This window comes from Schistocerca piceifrons, chromosome 9, assembly GCF_021461385.2.
Source record: "Schistocerca piceifrons isolate TAMUIC-IGC-003096 chromosome 9, iqSchPice1.1, whole genome shotgun sequence".
NCBI lineage: Eukaryota > Metazoa > Arthropoda > Insecta > Orthoptera > Acrididae > Schistocerca > Schistocerca piceifrons.
Genome location: NC_060146.1, coordinates 20936829 through 20952138, shown reverse-complemented (window position 1 = coordinate 20952138; position 15310 = coordinate 20936829). Strand labels below are relative to the sequence as shown.

General features: G+C 47.5%; 2 protein-coding genes across 14 annotated transcripts in view; both read left to right on the top strand.

Annotated features, from left to right (window-relative positions):
* Positions 1–15310, top strand: part of LOC124717296 (longitudinals lacking protein, isoforms N/O/W/X/Y-like) — a 269156-nt gene that overhangs the window by 34085 nt on the left and 219761 nt on the right. The window lies entirely within an intron of this gene.
* LOC124717215 (longitudinals lacking protein, isoforms N/O/W/X/Y-like) lies at positions 2992–4347 on the top strand. The gene has a single exon (XM_047244002.1). It carries the CDS (start codon positions 2992–2994, stop codon positions 4345–4347), a length of 1356 nt encoding a protein of 451 aa, XP_047099958.1.

Sequence of the window (15310 nt, the reverse complement as noted above, 5' to 3'; positions counted from 1 at the left end):
ATCGGACGGACGGACGGACGGACAGATAATAATTGTCTGAAAGAAAGAAATTAAAATTTTCACCCGAGGGAAGACTTGAACCGAGGACCTCTCTCATTCCGCAGCTGCTCACGCTAACCACGGGTCCACGGTGCTTCTGAGCTCAGATTATCCTTGATGTTGCCTATCTTGCGCATGGACTACTCAGTTTGTAATTTTGCTTACTTTTTCATAGTTCCACACAACTTCTTCCTGTTTTCTCGATTGACCTGTGTTCAGTTTTTCAAGGCCTATGCACTGTGCCAACTTTCAACTAAAAACTAAATCTGAGAGGGGGGGGGGGTGCGATGGGGAGGTTCCCTTGTCAGTAAGCTTCATACAGTCCACTGCCTAATCTAAGGTAAGACACATAGTTACTCAGCCAAGAAAAACTGACTACATTGCATGTGTCCTTAAACTGCTTCATATTTGCTATTAAATAGCTAAAAACTCATTATAAGTTTTTGGGGTTGGATTCTCAAATACTTGAAACAGGTAAATGATGTATATCCTTAAGAGTAGTAAATCTCAAAACTGCTTCCATGTACTTTACACTGAATTCAGGACTTCTGCTACTAAATCCCGATATAAACAGCCTGCGTTTTACTCGGTATTCAATATGTTACGTATGTCAAAAATACCAAATAGTCTTTACTTAGCATATTAGTGATGTCTGTGTTGTAAGCCATAGTTACGTCATGTTGTAAAAAAGCCTTGTTTCATTTCATCAAGATACAGAACTTACATTAAATTTGCATGTTTTGCAACATTTTATCAAAATTGCAGGAATTACTCAATGGTCAACTGTAAAGCACTGGTATTTAAATTACAATGTCCCGTTGTACCTCATACTGTACATCTCCCAGGTGCAGAATGTGAGAATGCACTCTTCTCAGATTGGGGAATTAAAGTGATAAGTATACCTGTTCTCATATGGCTATGAAGATCTCCTAACTGATCAGTCACCAGGCTTGAATGGAATTTATGTTAACTGGCAAAATCTTATTTCCAAAATACGAGATGAACTTCATATAACCTTAACTTTACTGAACCTTAAAAGTTATTCTTTCCTGGTATAATTACCGGCTGTTTTCACAATTTTTCTTTCAGTCAATTTGCATGACTCACTCAACTATAGTTCATTATGTCAAAAGTTCAGCCATTCTTAATTGCTCACAAATCTGATATTTGTTCTTCAGATATCCTTTTTATTCACTCTACAACAGTTCTAATAACATGCAAACAATTTTTGTTTGGAATTGCTGTAAATTTTGTGAGTTAAGGATGTTTCTGTAATTTCAAAATTTCAGAGGATACTGACTTGAAATTTATGTGGTAAAATCCTATATTTATAATACTGAAAGTACAAAGTTTCATTAACGTGGATTAATGAAACTGGATAAAGAGGAGTCACTGTTTGCTGTACAGCTGTTCTTCTTACTACATGTTAGCACGCTGCAGTACATGCGGTGACGTGTTGCATAGTGTGGGAACGAGTCCTCTGAGGTCCTCTCCCTACAACATCTGCAGCGACATAAAATTGCCTCTGAGACTAACTGTACTTTACTGTGCCACAATATGACTGATCGGAGCCGATGTTTCATGTTAGCATGCGTGTTCTTAAAAATTATTTACTTTTTTAATGCTGGAGTATAGAACTTAGTACTGGACTTTGTATTGCCAGGTGAAGATTTTATCATTAACTCTTTGCATGTACACACATTACATTTCACTAAGTACAATTTCATACTGTGGAAGGAAAAAAAAAGAAGTGAATTTATTTTGTGTGTTCATTACAAATAAGAATTGTCTTCTATTTTCTTCACAACATTCTTCCCGGTTGAATTTTTGACTCGATAGCAGATTGTGATTGTCGCATGTCGACTAGGTCTTTATAGAATATATTGATTTAAGAGAAGATTAAAAAGTCTGCCATTTTTACTGATACATCTGTGTCATGTTTGTATCTCACTACTGTGAAACTGAAGTTGCATCAGTTTACTTGTTCTGTCATGGAATAAGATTAGTTAATACACCATAGAATGGAAACTCATAACAGTTGTAATTTGTATGCATGCAATTCATTAAATCCAAGAATTTTACTTTAAATATTTGTTGCACTGCATTAATATTGTTGTAATAATTTACTATGATCAAACAAAGATGAATATGTAAAATTATTCCACTGAAGAAGATTTTGAAGTCCATTTCCCTGTGTTCCATTTCCTATATTGTATAATAATGTAAGAAGTATTGCATTTGAAATGTACATGACCCTATCCAGAAAATAGGTTATTTATTTTTTTCCCCAATATACTAAATTGTTTGCACTTTAATAGTAATAGATCTACAGTTGATAGAAAAGTGTGAATTTTGTCTATAGTCCGAATTTTATATTTCTAACAAGTAGAATACTTCTCATATTGATCTGTTTGGGATAATGATGATTATGATTTATGTAACTGTCAATACCATTATGAAATTCATATGCATGCTTGTTGGCTAGTAATCATTTGTTACATAACTGAACTTTTCCTAGTTACATTGTGAGTCATTTTTCCACACACTCGTGCAATGAAATTTTATTTTACTTTAACATTTAGTTTTGAAGGTAGTTGGATTAACCCTGTGTTGTTTACAAACTAGGTAAAGTGGCTCAAAAGTACTGCAAAAGGAGGTCAGCAATTTGAAAGGAGGCCTGTACCACAGACAAATATAATTGTGGTAGAAGAGTGCACTCTTCAGGACTACAATGAGCAACATTTTAACTTATTACGTCTTTTCCCTTGCAAGTACATTGCCTTTTGACATTAAACTGTGTCACTAAAATAATGTACTCAGTTTTATATAATAGTATGAAAACTACTGAATTTTGTTCCAACAAAGCTGAACTTTCCTAATCAATGGTTTCATTTAAGTATTGCAGTCAGCATTGTACAGGGGCTTGAAATTTCATAGAGACAGCTAAACAGCATGGATCAGAGCAACAATGTACATGTGAGGTGGAATAAGCATCAAGCTACTTTGATGTCTCTTTTTGGTGGTCTGTTCGACAGTGAGAGGTTAACAGACTGCACTATTAGTGCTGAGGGGCAGCATTTGAGAGCGCATAAAATAATTCTTTCAGCTTGTAGCCCATACTTAGAGGAACTGTTCACTGAAAACTCTGTGAAACATCCAGTCATTATCCTGCATGATGTAAAATATGATGTGCTTAAGGCTTTGATGGACTTCATGTACCATGGTGAAGTAAATGTACCGCAAAAGGAGTTTAGTGGTGTTCTGAAACTCTCGGAGTCCCTTCAGATAAGGGGTCTGTCTCACAGTGGATGTATAGATGATGTCAACATACAGAAAGGGAGTGGAAGAAATGCACTATCAGTACCTCCTGAAACTCTCCCATTTCAACCTGCATCTGTGTCTTGCTTTACCCCAGCTCAAAATGAAGCAGAAGAAAAGATGGAGCCATATAGTGAATGCTATCAAACTGTGTTGTCCCAGGAAAGAAGTTCTGTGGAAGTAGACTTGGTTCCTAATCCCTTTCGAATGTACGAAAAAAATATTAATCACTGTGGTTCTGATCAGAGAGCAGGCCGAAATGTATTCGAAGATGTTATTACTCGTGACTGTGATAGTAATTGTCGACTTCCATCTCGTCAGCAAATACTGTCTACATCAAATAACCCTACTGGTGGAGCAGCTTTCAGTCCAGTCCCCCATCATTCTAAGCGCAGTCAGTTGCAGATCTCCCGTGAAGAATTGACTTTTGATCTGATTGTTGCAGAAAAGGAACAGTTTTCAACTCCAGAAACAGTATTAATTCATCAGAAACCAGCAAATTTGAATGCACATCCAGAAGAGATACCATTAGAAACAGAATCTGAGGTGCCTGATAGTCACGTAGAAGTAGTGGAAGTACAGGACAGTGATGATGATCAGGATGATAATGGTGGTGATTATCCTGATGATGATGACAGTGCTCATGAAGACATTGTGGAGGGCAGGACAGTGAGTGAAGATGTTTCACATGGGGAGAATTTTCATACTGGAGGGATGAACAGTCTTCAGTCACTATTTGGCAGTGATTATATGCATAATGTGACATTGGCATCATCTCCCACTGCATTACACTGTCGATTTGTTTCTCACAGTTGTGGGAAGTCTTATAAATATCATAGAGGGCTAAAAAGACACTTGAAATACTATTGTGGCAAAGAACCTCAGTTTCAGTGCCCTCGCTGCAACAAACATTGTGCTAGGAGAGATGAATTAAAGGCACATATGTCTACTAGTCGTTGTCAGATGCAAGGAAAGTATTGCACTCTTTGAAGGCAATGGTTGTTAGCACAGAAAGGGAGTGAGTAATGTTGGGCGAATTTCTGGTCGTCATTGAGCACTTTTTTGTGAGTTTTTACTTGATGAATGGCAGCTTTGTGTATAAATTACTTGCAGTGATGAAATTGAGCACAGTGAGAGTCTGAAAACGTCCCTGAAATACGTGAGAGGTGTTGGGGCAGTTGTAAATGTATTTGAAAATTATACAGAGACTTTACAAACTAATGACACTTGCACATAAATTAAGAAAATTGCTACTTGTTGTCGAACAACTCATGAGTTGTGGAATTGTGTTCAGATTGCTTATCCTTTTCATTATGATCATTTTTTAAGTAAGGACTTTAATTAACGTAGTGGTCATCCTCTGCTGTTGCTGTGAAAACAATAACAGAATCATGAGAGCTGGTATGTTCTCAGCTTGTTACTGTAGCATAATTTTAAATTCCAGAAATGTGAATGTTTACACAGAACGTTGAAACTTTATACCTTCTCATTGGAGGAAAAATGTTTGGATTACTGCTGTTTGGTTCTCATATATAAAAAAAATCACTTCACAGTTTTTGTAGTATTTCTTTCCACATAAAAATGTCAGTGCTTTCAGTTTTACTGTATTTTCACATGTCACACCAGAAAGGAAATATTTATTGCTACTGGAATTCAAGGAGTTAATAGGAGCACTCTGTTAAGATTTTATTTATGTACTGCTAACAAAAAATTCTAAATGAGAAATTATCTTACAATGATTAGTCTCTGTTAATAGTTCTCAAATTTCAGTTCCAAAACGTCACTGTCCATGCACACATTTGGCACAAAAATAAAATAATTAACACGATTGCTCAGCCTTCGAGGCAATCCAGCCTGGCAAGTCAGTCCACCATTGTACCGATCGGGCATGACTTACAGGATATAAGCACGTGTATAAGATCCATCTGGTTAAATTTGGTGAAATATTTGACAAGTAATTAAAAGCTCAGGTAATAATTGTGCTAGACATACCAGAAAAGATTCATTATCAATCAATACATTGTAATGTAAATAAATACCGAGGGCCAGCCAGGTTTGTGATGTTTATATTTCGCCCGTCAGATGTACCATGGGGTGGGTTTATGATAATCACATTTGGCCCAAATACTGGACCATGAGTCTGACACACAGTGGGGATTTAGGTTAAGAAAAATATTTTTCTGATAATATTTAGCTTTTTTACTACATGTTTTTCTATGTAGACCTCTTAGGTATTCAACTGTCCTTATTTATGTTTTTTATGTGTACCAAATCTTATTGATATTAGAGTACTCTAATTACACCGTCAGACAGCTGTACGGCTGTCAGAGTATGTACTGTCCCCACACCCTCCACCTTACAGTTTCTGCCTGATGTCCTGTCACAACCTCCCTTTTCATGTCCCCCACCCTCATTGTGTACTGCTTGTCTTTCCTCGTCACTGCTTCTCTCCTCCTCTGGTCTCCATTTTATCTCCCACACCCCATCTCCGAATGCTGCACCTGCCAGTTTTTTTTTCAGGCTGTGGTCTAGTCCCTGCATGCCCCACCAGGCAGCACTCCTCTTTCCCCTCACTCTTACCATGTTATCCCTTCCCCTCCTCCTTTGTGGCCTACTCCAAATTGCTATACACGTGACAGTCGCGTACCCATCAGAGCTGCTAGTGGAAGCTGTCATGTGTATTTTAGGTGAGTGTGCATGTCTGTGTGTGTTTTTGCTGAAAAAGGTTTTGGTCTAAAGCTATAATGTAACAGTCGTTTTAGTTGTGCTTGTCTGCATCTCATAGGGTCATCTTTGCAGCGAATGGAAGCCTATCCTTTTCCTAACATTGTTGATATTCCAACCTGGAGCTTTCCATCGTTTAAACTACATCGGATATTGCTGAGAAGTATATGTAACTATAAAGTTTTAAGCATCTTTTTATTTTGGATTTTTCCTGTATAATGCTTCAGTTTCAACAACAGTTCATTTGAGACCGCCTAACTACAGTTAACTGATTGATCTTTTTATTTGGCACTCTTAACTCAATTGATTGATCTTTTTATTTGGCACTCTTAACTCAATTGAAACACTGGTACGAGTCTCTTTTTAGGTAAGGAATGTTTGATTCGGATCTGGCAACCAAATCCTAGTTGTTTCCAACAAATTGTGGCTATAGTTACATTAATAAATAACAAAATGTTGTTTAATTTATGAAGCCAGCAATATGAAACTATTCTTAAGCTTAGAAAAACTGGATGTTGGGCTTTTATATAAAATGATGCTATTTTCACATTCGATGACTTTGTCTACTTCAATTTTCCTGAAGCTACAGCAATTTTGTTGGCAGTGTCCGTGGTCTTATCTTTATCTATTGTACCATATTAAACACATTAGGGCTACTATTGAGGAGGAGGCTTATTCCCCATGTTTAACCATCTTTTGCTACAAAATGTTAACTAAACAAAAACCTGTTTTTGATTGTAACAATTTTCTATTTTTCAATTCACTTCCAATTTCTTACAGGCTTCACTCTTACAAAATAAAATCTAGATGTGGTAGCAGGTGGAGCATGAAGTACAATTATACAAATATTTATTCTTAAAATGAATTAACATACAATTACAAACAACTTGAAAAACAAACAAGTTAATTTTGTGATCACTGTTTACTATTTTATATGTCCCTAGATTTGTTCAGAAGTAATTCTACAATGAGATGAGATATGTGACCTTAATAAATCAGTAAAATGTAATTAAAAGTTAACAAACTCATGCATGAAGACATAACATAAAGATCTAATTTCACAAGGATTTATATATTTTGTACAGTGCACTGTATATAACCTTCTTTTTGATCAAATTACTGTTTCTCTCACTCTCCCCCCTCCCTCCCCCATACCCCCTTTCCACCTTCCTGCCTCCTCTATCCTGCCTCTCCCCCTCCCTCCCCCACCCCCATCTTTAGCCCCTCCCCCTCTCACCCGTCCCCTCGCCTCCCTCTCACCCGTCCCCTCGCCTCCCTCTCACCCGCCCCCTCGCCTCCCTCTCACCCGCCCCCTCGCCTCCCTCTCACCCGCCCCCTCGCCTCCCTCTCACCCGCCCCCCAGGGGGTCCACAACTCTTTTGTGGATACGTGCGTGGCGAGCACGGGGCCCCGAGCCATTGCAGCCTTCTTTCTCTCCCAGGCTGCATTTCCTTTCCCTTCCCCTCCTTTCCCCTCCATACCCCTTTCCCCTCGCCCTCTCCTCTCCCTCTATTGGTGTCCTTGCTTATGTTGGCCCCCGCTATCCTCCTGGTTCTGTTGGTTTTACACTCCGGCTTTGTTGCGTAATCATCTCCTCCTTTTGGCATTCCTTGGTCCCCCTCTGGGGTTTGACCTCCATTCCAAAATTTCTCTTCCGTAGTGTGAGCCATTTGGGGAAGAGCACCTTACCTAGTGTCTCCGACGTGTGCCCTCCTAGTACATTCCACCTTTTCTTTTACGTCGTTGTCTGATGCTAGGGTGCATAGCCAGCACGGTAGCCAGCCCGTGTGGTGGGGTCGCTATGTACCCTTTTGGTTGAGCCCCCTGAACACACAGGGATCACACTTCTGATACCTGAGCTGTGACCTCCTCATGCATGCCTTGGAGTGGTTGCTCGTCATCCTGGAGCATCGGAACTCCTGGCAATGGCCGCCGTGCCAGACGGCCCTTGCTGTGGCTGGGTGGCGCCCGTGAGGAGAGCCCCTGATCGGAGTGGGTGGTATCAGGGCGGACGCTATGCAGATGAAACGCATACGGGTCCAAAACTCTGGCCGCTCTTCTGCGGCCGTCTCTCTGCGTGGTACTGATTCCTCAAGTGCTGCTTCTCTTGTCCCTTCGGCCTTCCCTTCCATGGCTACCCCCTGGGAGGAGGGTCAGGCCCGTCGTCTAGGGGCAAAACCTTTCCCCCGTTATATAGTTTGCACCAGGACTGATGGAGATACTTTCACCAGTGTCAAACCTTTATTCTTTGTGGAACACATTGAAGACAAGTTCGGCGAAGTGGACTCCCTGAGCAAGATGCGGTCGGGTTCGTTACTGATAAAAACTGCTTCGGCTGCCCAATCTGCGGCCCTTCGTGCCTGTACCCATCTTGGCACAATTCCCGTGTCCATTACCCCTCACCAGTCTCTAAATATGGTACAAGGTGTTATTTTTCACAGAGACCTCATCCTTCAAACTGATAAAGGAACTTCGGGACAATCTCGGACGGCGGGGTGTTCACTTTGTTCGGCGTGTTCAGAAGGGTCCTAAAGAAAATCGTATTGATACTGGTGCCTTTATCCTGGCCTTTGAAGGGGATACCCTTCCTGAGAAAGTTAAGATTATGGTCTATCGCTGTGATGTGAAGCCGTACATCCCACCTCCTATGCGGTGTTTCAAGTGCTTGCGTTTTGGCCACATGTCTTCTCGCTGTACCCAGGACCCTCTCTGTGGTGACCGTGGACGTCCACTCCATGAGGGGAGTCCCTGTGTTCCCCCTCCTGTATGTGTAAATTGTCATGGTAGTCATTCTCCACGTTCAGCAGATTGCCCAGTCTATAAGAAAGAAAAAAAGATACAGGAGTATAAGTCTCTTGATCGTTTAAGCTACACAGAGGCCCGTAAGAAATATGCACGATTGCACCCTGTGTCCATGACATCTAGTTACGCCTTGGTTACATCTTCATCCCTTCCTCCCCCTTCCTTACCCCCATCCCGGACCCCTCTCCTTCCCCCCTCCCCTGCGGCTCCCACACCTTCTCCTCTGGGCGCTGCTCACCCTCCCCAGCCGGAGAAGTGTCCCACTCCTTCGGCGTCTGCCGGACAAGGGCGCCTCTCCCGGGATGCCCCTTCCCGGCACCTTCCAGGTCAAAGGTCTGCTGCAGCGCGACGACCGCGAGAGCCGCGGTCTATCGGCCCCCAGGTCGCCCGGTCTCTTTCTGTTCCTGATCTTGCTGCAGCTGGCTCCATTATGCCACACAGCCCTCCTCGATCTCAGCCTGAAAAGAAGAAGAAACATAAGTCCCGGGACAAAGAGCCTCTGGTGTCACCGGAGGTCCCTTCCCTGGCTTCACAACCGGATTCTGACCTGTCGTTTATGGATGTCGCCCCCTCCTTGTCGGTGACGGGTGGGGACCCGGCGGTATGACTGGATTTAGCGTGTTCAGCCCTCATTTAAACCATCGTTCTGTGGTTCTCCAATGGAATTGTAATGGCTACTATCGTCACCATCCGGAATTGAAATCCCTTCTTTCGTCCTACTCAGCAGCTTGTGTGGTTCTCCAGGAATCTCATTTTACTGATGCTCACTCACCGACCCTCCATGGGTTCCGTGTTTTCTGTCGAAATCGGGTCGGACCCTTGCGGGCTTCTGGTGGCGTTTGTACGTTGGTCCGTACAGACATTGCTAGCACGTGGATTCCTCTCCAAACTACATTGGAAGCGGTTGCTGTTAGGGTCCACTTGGACTCTGCAGTCACAGTATGCAATCTTTATCTCCCTCCTGACAGGACTCTTACACCTGCTGCCTTAACCACCCTTCTTCAGCAACTTCCTCCTCCCTTCCTCCTCCTTGGGGATTTTAATGCTCATCATCCTTTGTGGGGCAGTGCCTTTCCATCTAGACGAGGTCTTCTTATAGACCAATTTATTGCAGACCACGACCTGTGCCTTCTTAATGATGGCTCCCCTACTCATTTCAGTGCTGGTCATGGTACCTTTTCTGCCATTGATCTTTCTCTTTCTTCTCCCTCTCTCCTCCCTTCCTTACACTGGTCGCCACACGACGACCTTTGTGATAGTGACCATTTCCCGTTGATTATCACGCTCCCTTCCCGCTCCCTGATGGACAGGTTACCTCGTTGGTCTTTCCACCGCGCCGATTGGCCTCTATATACTGCACAGGTCGAGTTTTCTCCCTCTTTGTCGGGTTGTATCGATGACGTCCTACGTGACGTGTCTGACGCGATTGTTCGCGCTGCTAACCTTGCTGTCCCGCGCTCATCTGGACAATTTCGTCGTCGGCAAGTCCTGTGGTGGAGTACGGCCATTGCCATTGCCATCCGTGATCGCCGTCGAGCTTTGCAACACTTTAAGAGGCACCCATCTGTAGCCAGCCTTTCTACCTTTAAGCGCCTTCGCGCTAAAGCCTGTTATTTAATCAAACAGAGCAAGCGGATATGTTGGGAACGATTCGTTTCTTCCCTTGGTTCCACTGTCCCTCTGTCACGGGTATGGGCTACACTTCGCTCTCTCCAAGGTTGCCATCGGCAGTCCACCCTCCCAGGCCTTCACCTCCCAGATGACATTTGTACGGACCCATTAGTTCTCGCAGAACATCTTGCGACCCATTTTGCATTGGCATCAGCGTCGGCCTCCTATCCAGCTGCTTTCCTTCATCAAAAACAGCAGGCTGAAGCTGTCACCTTATGTTTCACCACTTGTGAGTCAGAATCTTACAACGAACCTTTCACTGAATGGGAATTTCTTTCTGCTCTATCTTCTTCTCATGATACGGCCCCTGGCCCAGATTCCATTCATAACCAGCTGCTTCAACATCTCAGTGCTCCACAACGGCACCATCTTCTTCGGGTGTTTAACCGTATCTGGCTCCAGGGTGACTTCCCTTCTCAGTGGAGGGATAGCATTGTGGTTCCTGTCCTTAAGCCTGGTCAGAACCCCCTATCTGTTGACAGCTATCGGCCAATTAGTTTGACCAATGTTGGTTGTAAGTTACTTGAACGACTGGTAGCCCGTCGGCTCACTTGGGTCCTCGAATCTCGGGATCTATTGTCCCCTTACCAGTGTGGCTTTCGAGAGGGACGATCTCCAATCGATCATTTGCTTCGCTTGGAATCCGCAGTTCGGCAGGCTTTTTCCCAGCGCCGCCATTTGGTTGCAGTGTTTTTTGACCTTCGCAAGGCCTATGACACGGCCTGGCGCCATCACATCTTACTAACCCTTCATCAGTGGGGTCTTCGGGGCCCACTCCCGATTTTTATCCGCCAGTTCCTGATCCATCGGTCATTCAGAGTTCGAGTTGGTACTGCTTTTAGTTCTCCACGGACCCAGGAGACGGGCATCCCACAGGGTTCTGTCTTGAGTGTCCTTCTTTTCCTCATTGCTATCGATGGACTTGTGGCCTCTGTCGGTCCCTTGGTCGCCCCTGCCCTGTATGTGGATGATTTCTGCATTTGGGTTAGTTCCTCCTCGATGCCATCTGCAGAACGGCAGCTCCAGGTGGCTATACGGCGTGCCTCTGCATGCACCCTCTCACACGGGTTTCAATTCTCTCCTTTAAAATCGCGGGTGGTCCACTTCTGTCGCCGTACTACGGTCCACCCTGATCCAGAGCTCTATCTCGCTGCACAAAGATTGCCTGTGGTTCCACAGTTTCGTTTCCTAGGTCTTCTTTTCGACAACAAGCTCACTTGGCTGCCCCATATCAGACTCCTGAAGGTAGGATGTTTCCGTAAACTCAATGTCCTTCGCTTCCTTGCCCACTCCTCCTGGGGTGCGGACCGTTCCCTCCTCCTCCGTCTTTATCGTGCTCTAGTTCTGTCACGTTTGGACTATGGTTGTCAAGTTTATGGTTCAGCTGCTCCTTCCACGCTGCACGTGCTGGATCCAGTCCACCATCGTGGTATCCGTTTGGCCACCGGTGCCTTCCCTACTAGCCCTGTTGATAGTCTCCTGGTTGAAGCTGGGATACCCCCCCTTTCTGTTCGGCGGTCCCAGCTTCTGGTGTCTTATGCCCTTACTATTCGTTCTTCTCCCGCTCATCCTTCCTATTCTATCCTATTCCCAGACCATGGACGTCGCCCGCCTGACTCCCGCCCTCAGGCGGGTTTACCGGTTGGGCTGCGCCTTGCGTCTCTTAACCGCGATTTTCGGCTACCTTCTTTGTCCTGCCTTCCTCGCTCCCTCCCCTCCACCCCTCCTTGGTTAGTTCCTCGGCCTCTAATTCAGATGGATCTCCGCCGCGGTCCGAAAGATTCCATCCCCTCGGTGCTGTTCCGTTCCTTTTTCCGCCAAATTTTATGGGAGTTTCGGGATGCTGTTGTTTTTTACACTGATGGCTCTAAATCTGCTGATCATGTTGGGTATGCCTTCACGTCCTTTGTTGGAACGGAAAATCATCTACTGCCACCCTCATGTGGGGTGTTTACTGCGGAATTGATGGCAATTTCCCGGGCCCTTACCTTTATTAAACAATCCCAACACAACCGCGTTTTGTTATGTACGGACTCGATGAGTGGCCTTCTTGCTATTGACCGGTGTTTTTCGCGCCATCCCTTGGTCTCTGCCATCCATGACCATCTCGCTGATCTTCACCGTGCTGCTTGTTCCATTGACTTCCTATGGGTCCCGGGCCATGTGGGTATCCCGGGTAATGAGCTCGCTGATCGTTTGGCTGGGGGAGCAGTTACTTACCCCCCGTTTTCTGTAACCCCTCCTGCAGCGGATTTACGGCTTCATATCAAATCCCACTTTGCACAGTCATGGGCCAATTCTTGGGAGGCTACTCCACTGTCTAATAAACTTCGTGCCATTAAGGTGAATCCAGGCCCATGGCGTTCTTCCTTTAGCCTCTCCCGCAAGGACTCGACCACACTGTGTCGTCTCCGCATTGGCCATACCAGGCTGACTCATGGTTTCCTTTTGCGTGATGAGCCACCCCCGCTATGTGGTTGTGGAGCCTTCCAGTCAGTGGCCCACATTTTGGTTGAATGCCCCCTTCTTTTGGCTCTGCGTGCTAAGTACAGAATCCCCCACACTTTACCTTTGATGTTGGCTGACGATTCCCGGATGGTCTCTCTGGTTCTAGGTTTCCTCCGGGAGAGTGGTTTTTATTCTCAGTTTTAAAGTTTTTAATCTCCCTCTGGTGTTGGGGCAGGGCGGTGAGTGTTTGGGTGTCTCCCACTGTAGGCAGTGTTCAGAGATTCCCGATTCACCTCCCTGACCGGAATCCTCTTTTCTTTCCCTTTTATTCTGTTTTTACCCCTTCTTTTTAAGGCTTGGTTAGTTTTTCTATTCCCATACGTACTTTCTGCATTATAGCAGTTATACCTTTTAAGTCACAGGTGGTCTTGCCTATGCTGCTTCAGCATAGTGTTGGGTTCGTTCTCTTGCCAACTTCCCTCATTTGTTTTTACTAATGACAACGTGACTGCCCTTTTACGTTTCCCCTTTTTCCGTTTTATTTTTTTGACTATACTGAGATGTCCCGTTAGCAGAATGGAGTCTATTTGAAACAAGGGACTGATGACCTTGCTGTTTGGTCCCTTTAACCTCAAACAACCAACCAACCATCCCTCTCACCCGCCCCCTCGCCTCCCTCTCACCCGCCCCCCTCGCCTCCCTCTCACCCCGCCCCCTCGCCTCCCTCTCACCCGCCCCCTCGCCTCCCTCTCACCCGCCCCCCTCGCCTCCCTCTCACCCGCCCCCTCGCCTCCCTCTCACCCGCCCCCCTCGCCTCCCTCTCACCCGCCCCCTCGCCTCCCTCTCACCCGCCCCCTCGCCTCCCTCTCACCCGCCCCCTCGCCTCCCCTCTCACCCGCCCCCCTCGCCTCCCTCTCACCCGCCCCCTCGCCTCCCTCTCACCCGCCCCCTCGCCTCCCTCTCACCCGCCCCCTCGCCTCCCTCTCACCCGCCCCCTCGCCTCCCTCTCACCCGCCCCCTCGCCTCCCTCTCACCCGCCCCCTCGCCTCCCTCTCACCCGCCCCCTCGCCTCCCTCTCACCCGCCCCCTCGCCTCCCTCTCACCCGCCCCCTCGCCTCCCTCTCACCCGCCCCCCTCGCCTCCCTCTCACCCCGCCCCCTCGCCTCCCTCTCACCCGCCCCCTCGCCTCCCTCTCACCCGCCCCCTCGCCTCCCTCTCACCCGCCCCCTCGCCTCCCTCTCACCCGCCCCCTCGCCTCCCTCTCACCCGCCCCCTCGCCTCCCTCTCACCCGCCCCCTCGCCTCCCTCTCACCCGCCCCCTCGCCTCCCTCTCACCCGCCCCCTCGCCTCCCTCTCACCCGCCCCCTCGCCTCCCTCTCACCCGCCCCCTCGCCTCCCTCTCACCCGCCCCCTCGCCTCCCTCTCACCCGCCCCCCTCGCCTCCCTCTCACCCGCCCCCTCGCCTCCCTCTCACCCGCCCCCTCGCCTCCCTCTCACCCGCCCCCTCGCCTCCCTCTCACCCGCCCCCTCGCCTCCCTCTCACCCGCCCCCTCGCCTCCCTCTCACCCGCCCCCTCGCCTCCCTCTCACCCGCCCCCCTCGCCCGCCTCCCTCTCACCCGCCCCCCCCTCGCCTCCCTCTCACCCGCCCCCTCGCCTCCCTCTCACCCGCCCCCTCGCCTCCCTCTCACCCGCCCCCCTCGCCTCCCTCTCACCCGCCCCCTCGCCTCCCTCTCACCCGCCCCCTCGCCTCCCTCTCACCCGCCCCCTCGCCTCCCTCTCACCCGCCCCCTCGCCCTCCCCTCTCACCCGCCCCCTCGCCTCCCTCTCACCCGCCCCCTCGCCTCCCTCTCACCCGCCCCCCTCGCCTCCCTCTCACCGCCCCCCTCGCCTCCCTCCTCACCCCGCCCCCTCGTCTCCCTCTCCTGCCCCCCCCCCCCCTCTCTCTCTCTCTCTCTCTCTCTCTCTCCTCTCTCTCTCTCTCTCTCTCTCCTGCCCCTCCCCCTCTCTCTCTCTCTCTCCTGCCCCCCCCTCTCTCTCTCTCTCTTTCCTGCCCCCCCTCTCTCTCTCTCTCTTTCCTGCCCCCCCTCTCTCTCTCTCTCTTCTCCTGCCCCCCCCCTCTCTCTCTCTCTCTTTCCTGCCCCCCCCACTCTCCTCTCTCTCTTTCCTGCCCCCCCCCTCTCTCTCTCTCTCTTTCCTGCCCCCCCCTCTCTCTCTTCCTCTCTCTCTCTCTTCCTGCCCCCCCTCTCTCTCTCTCTCTCTTTCCTGCCCCCCTCTCTCTCTCTCTCTCTTCCTGCCCCCCCCTCTCTC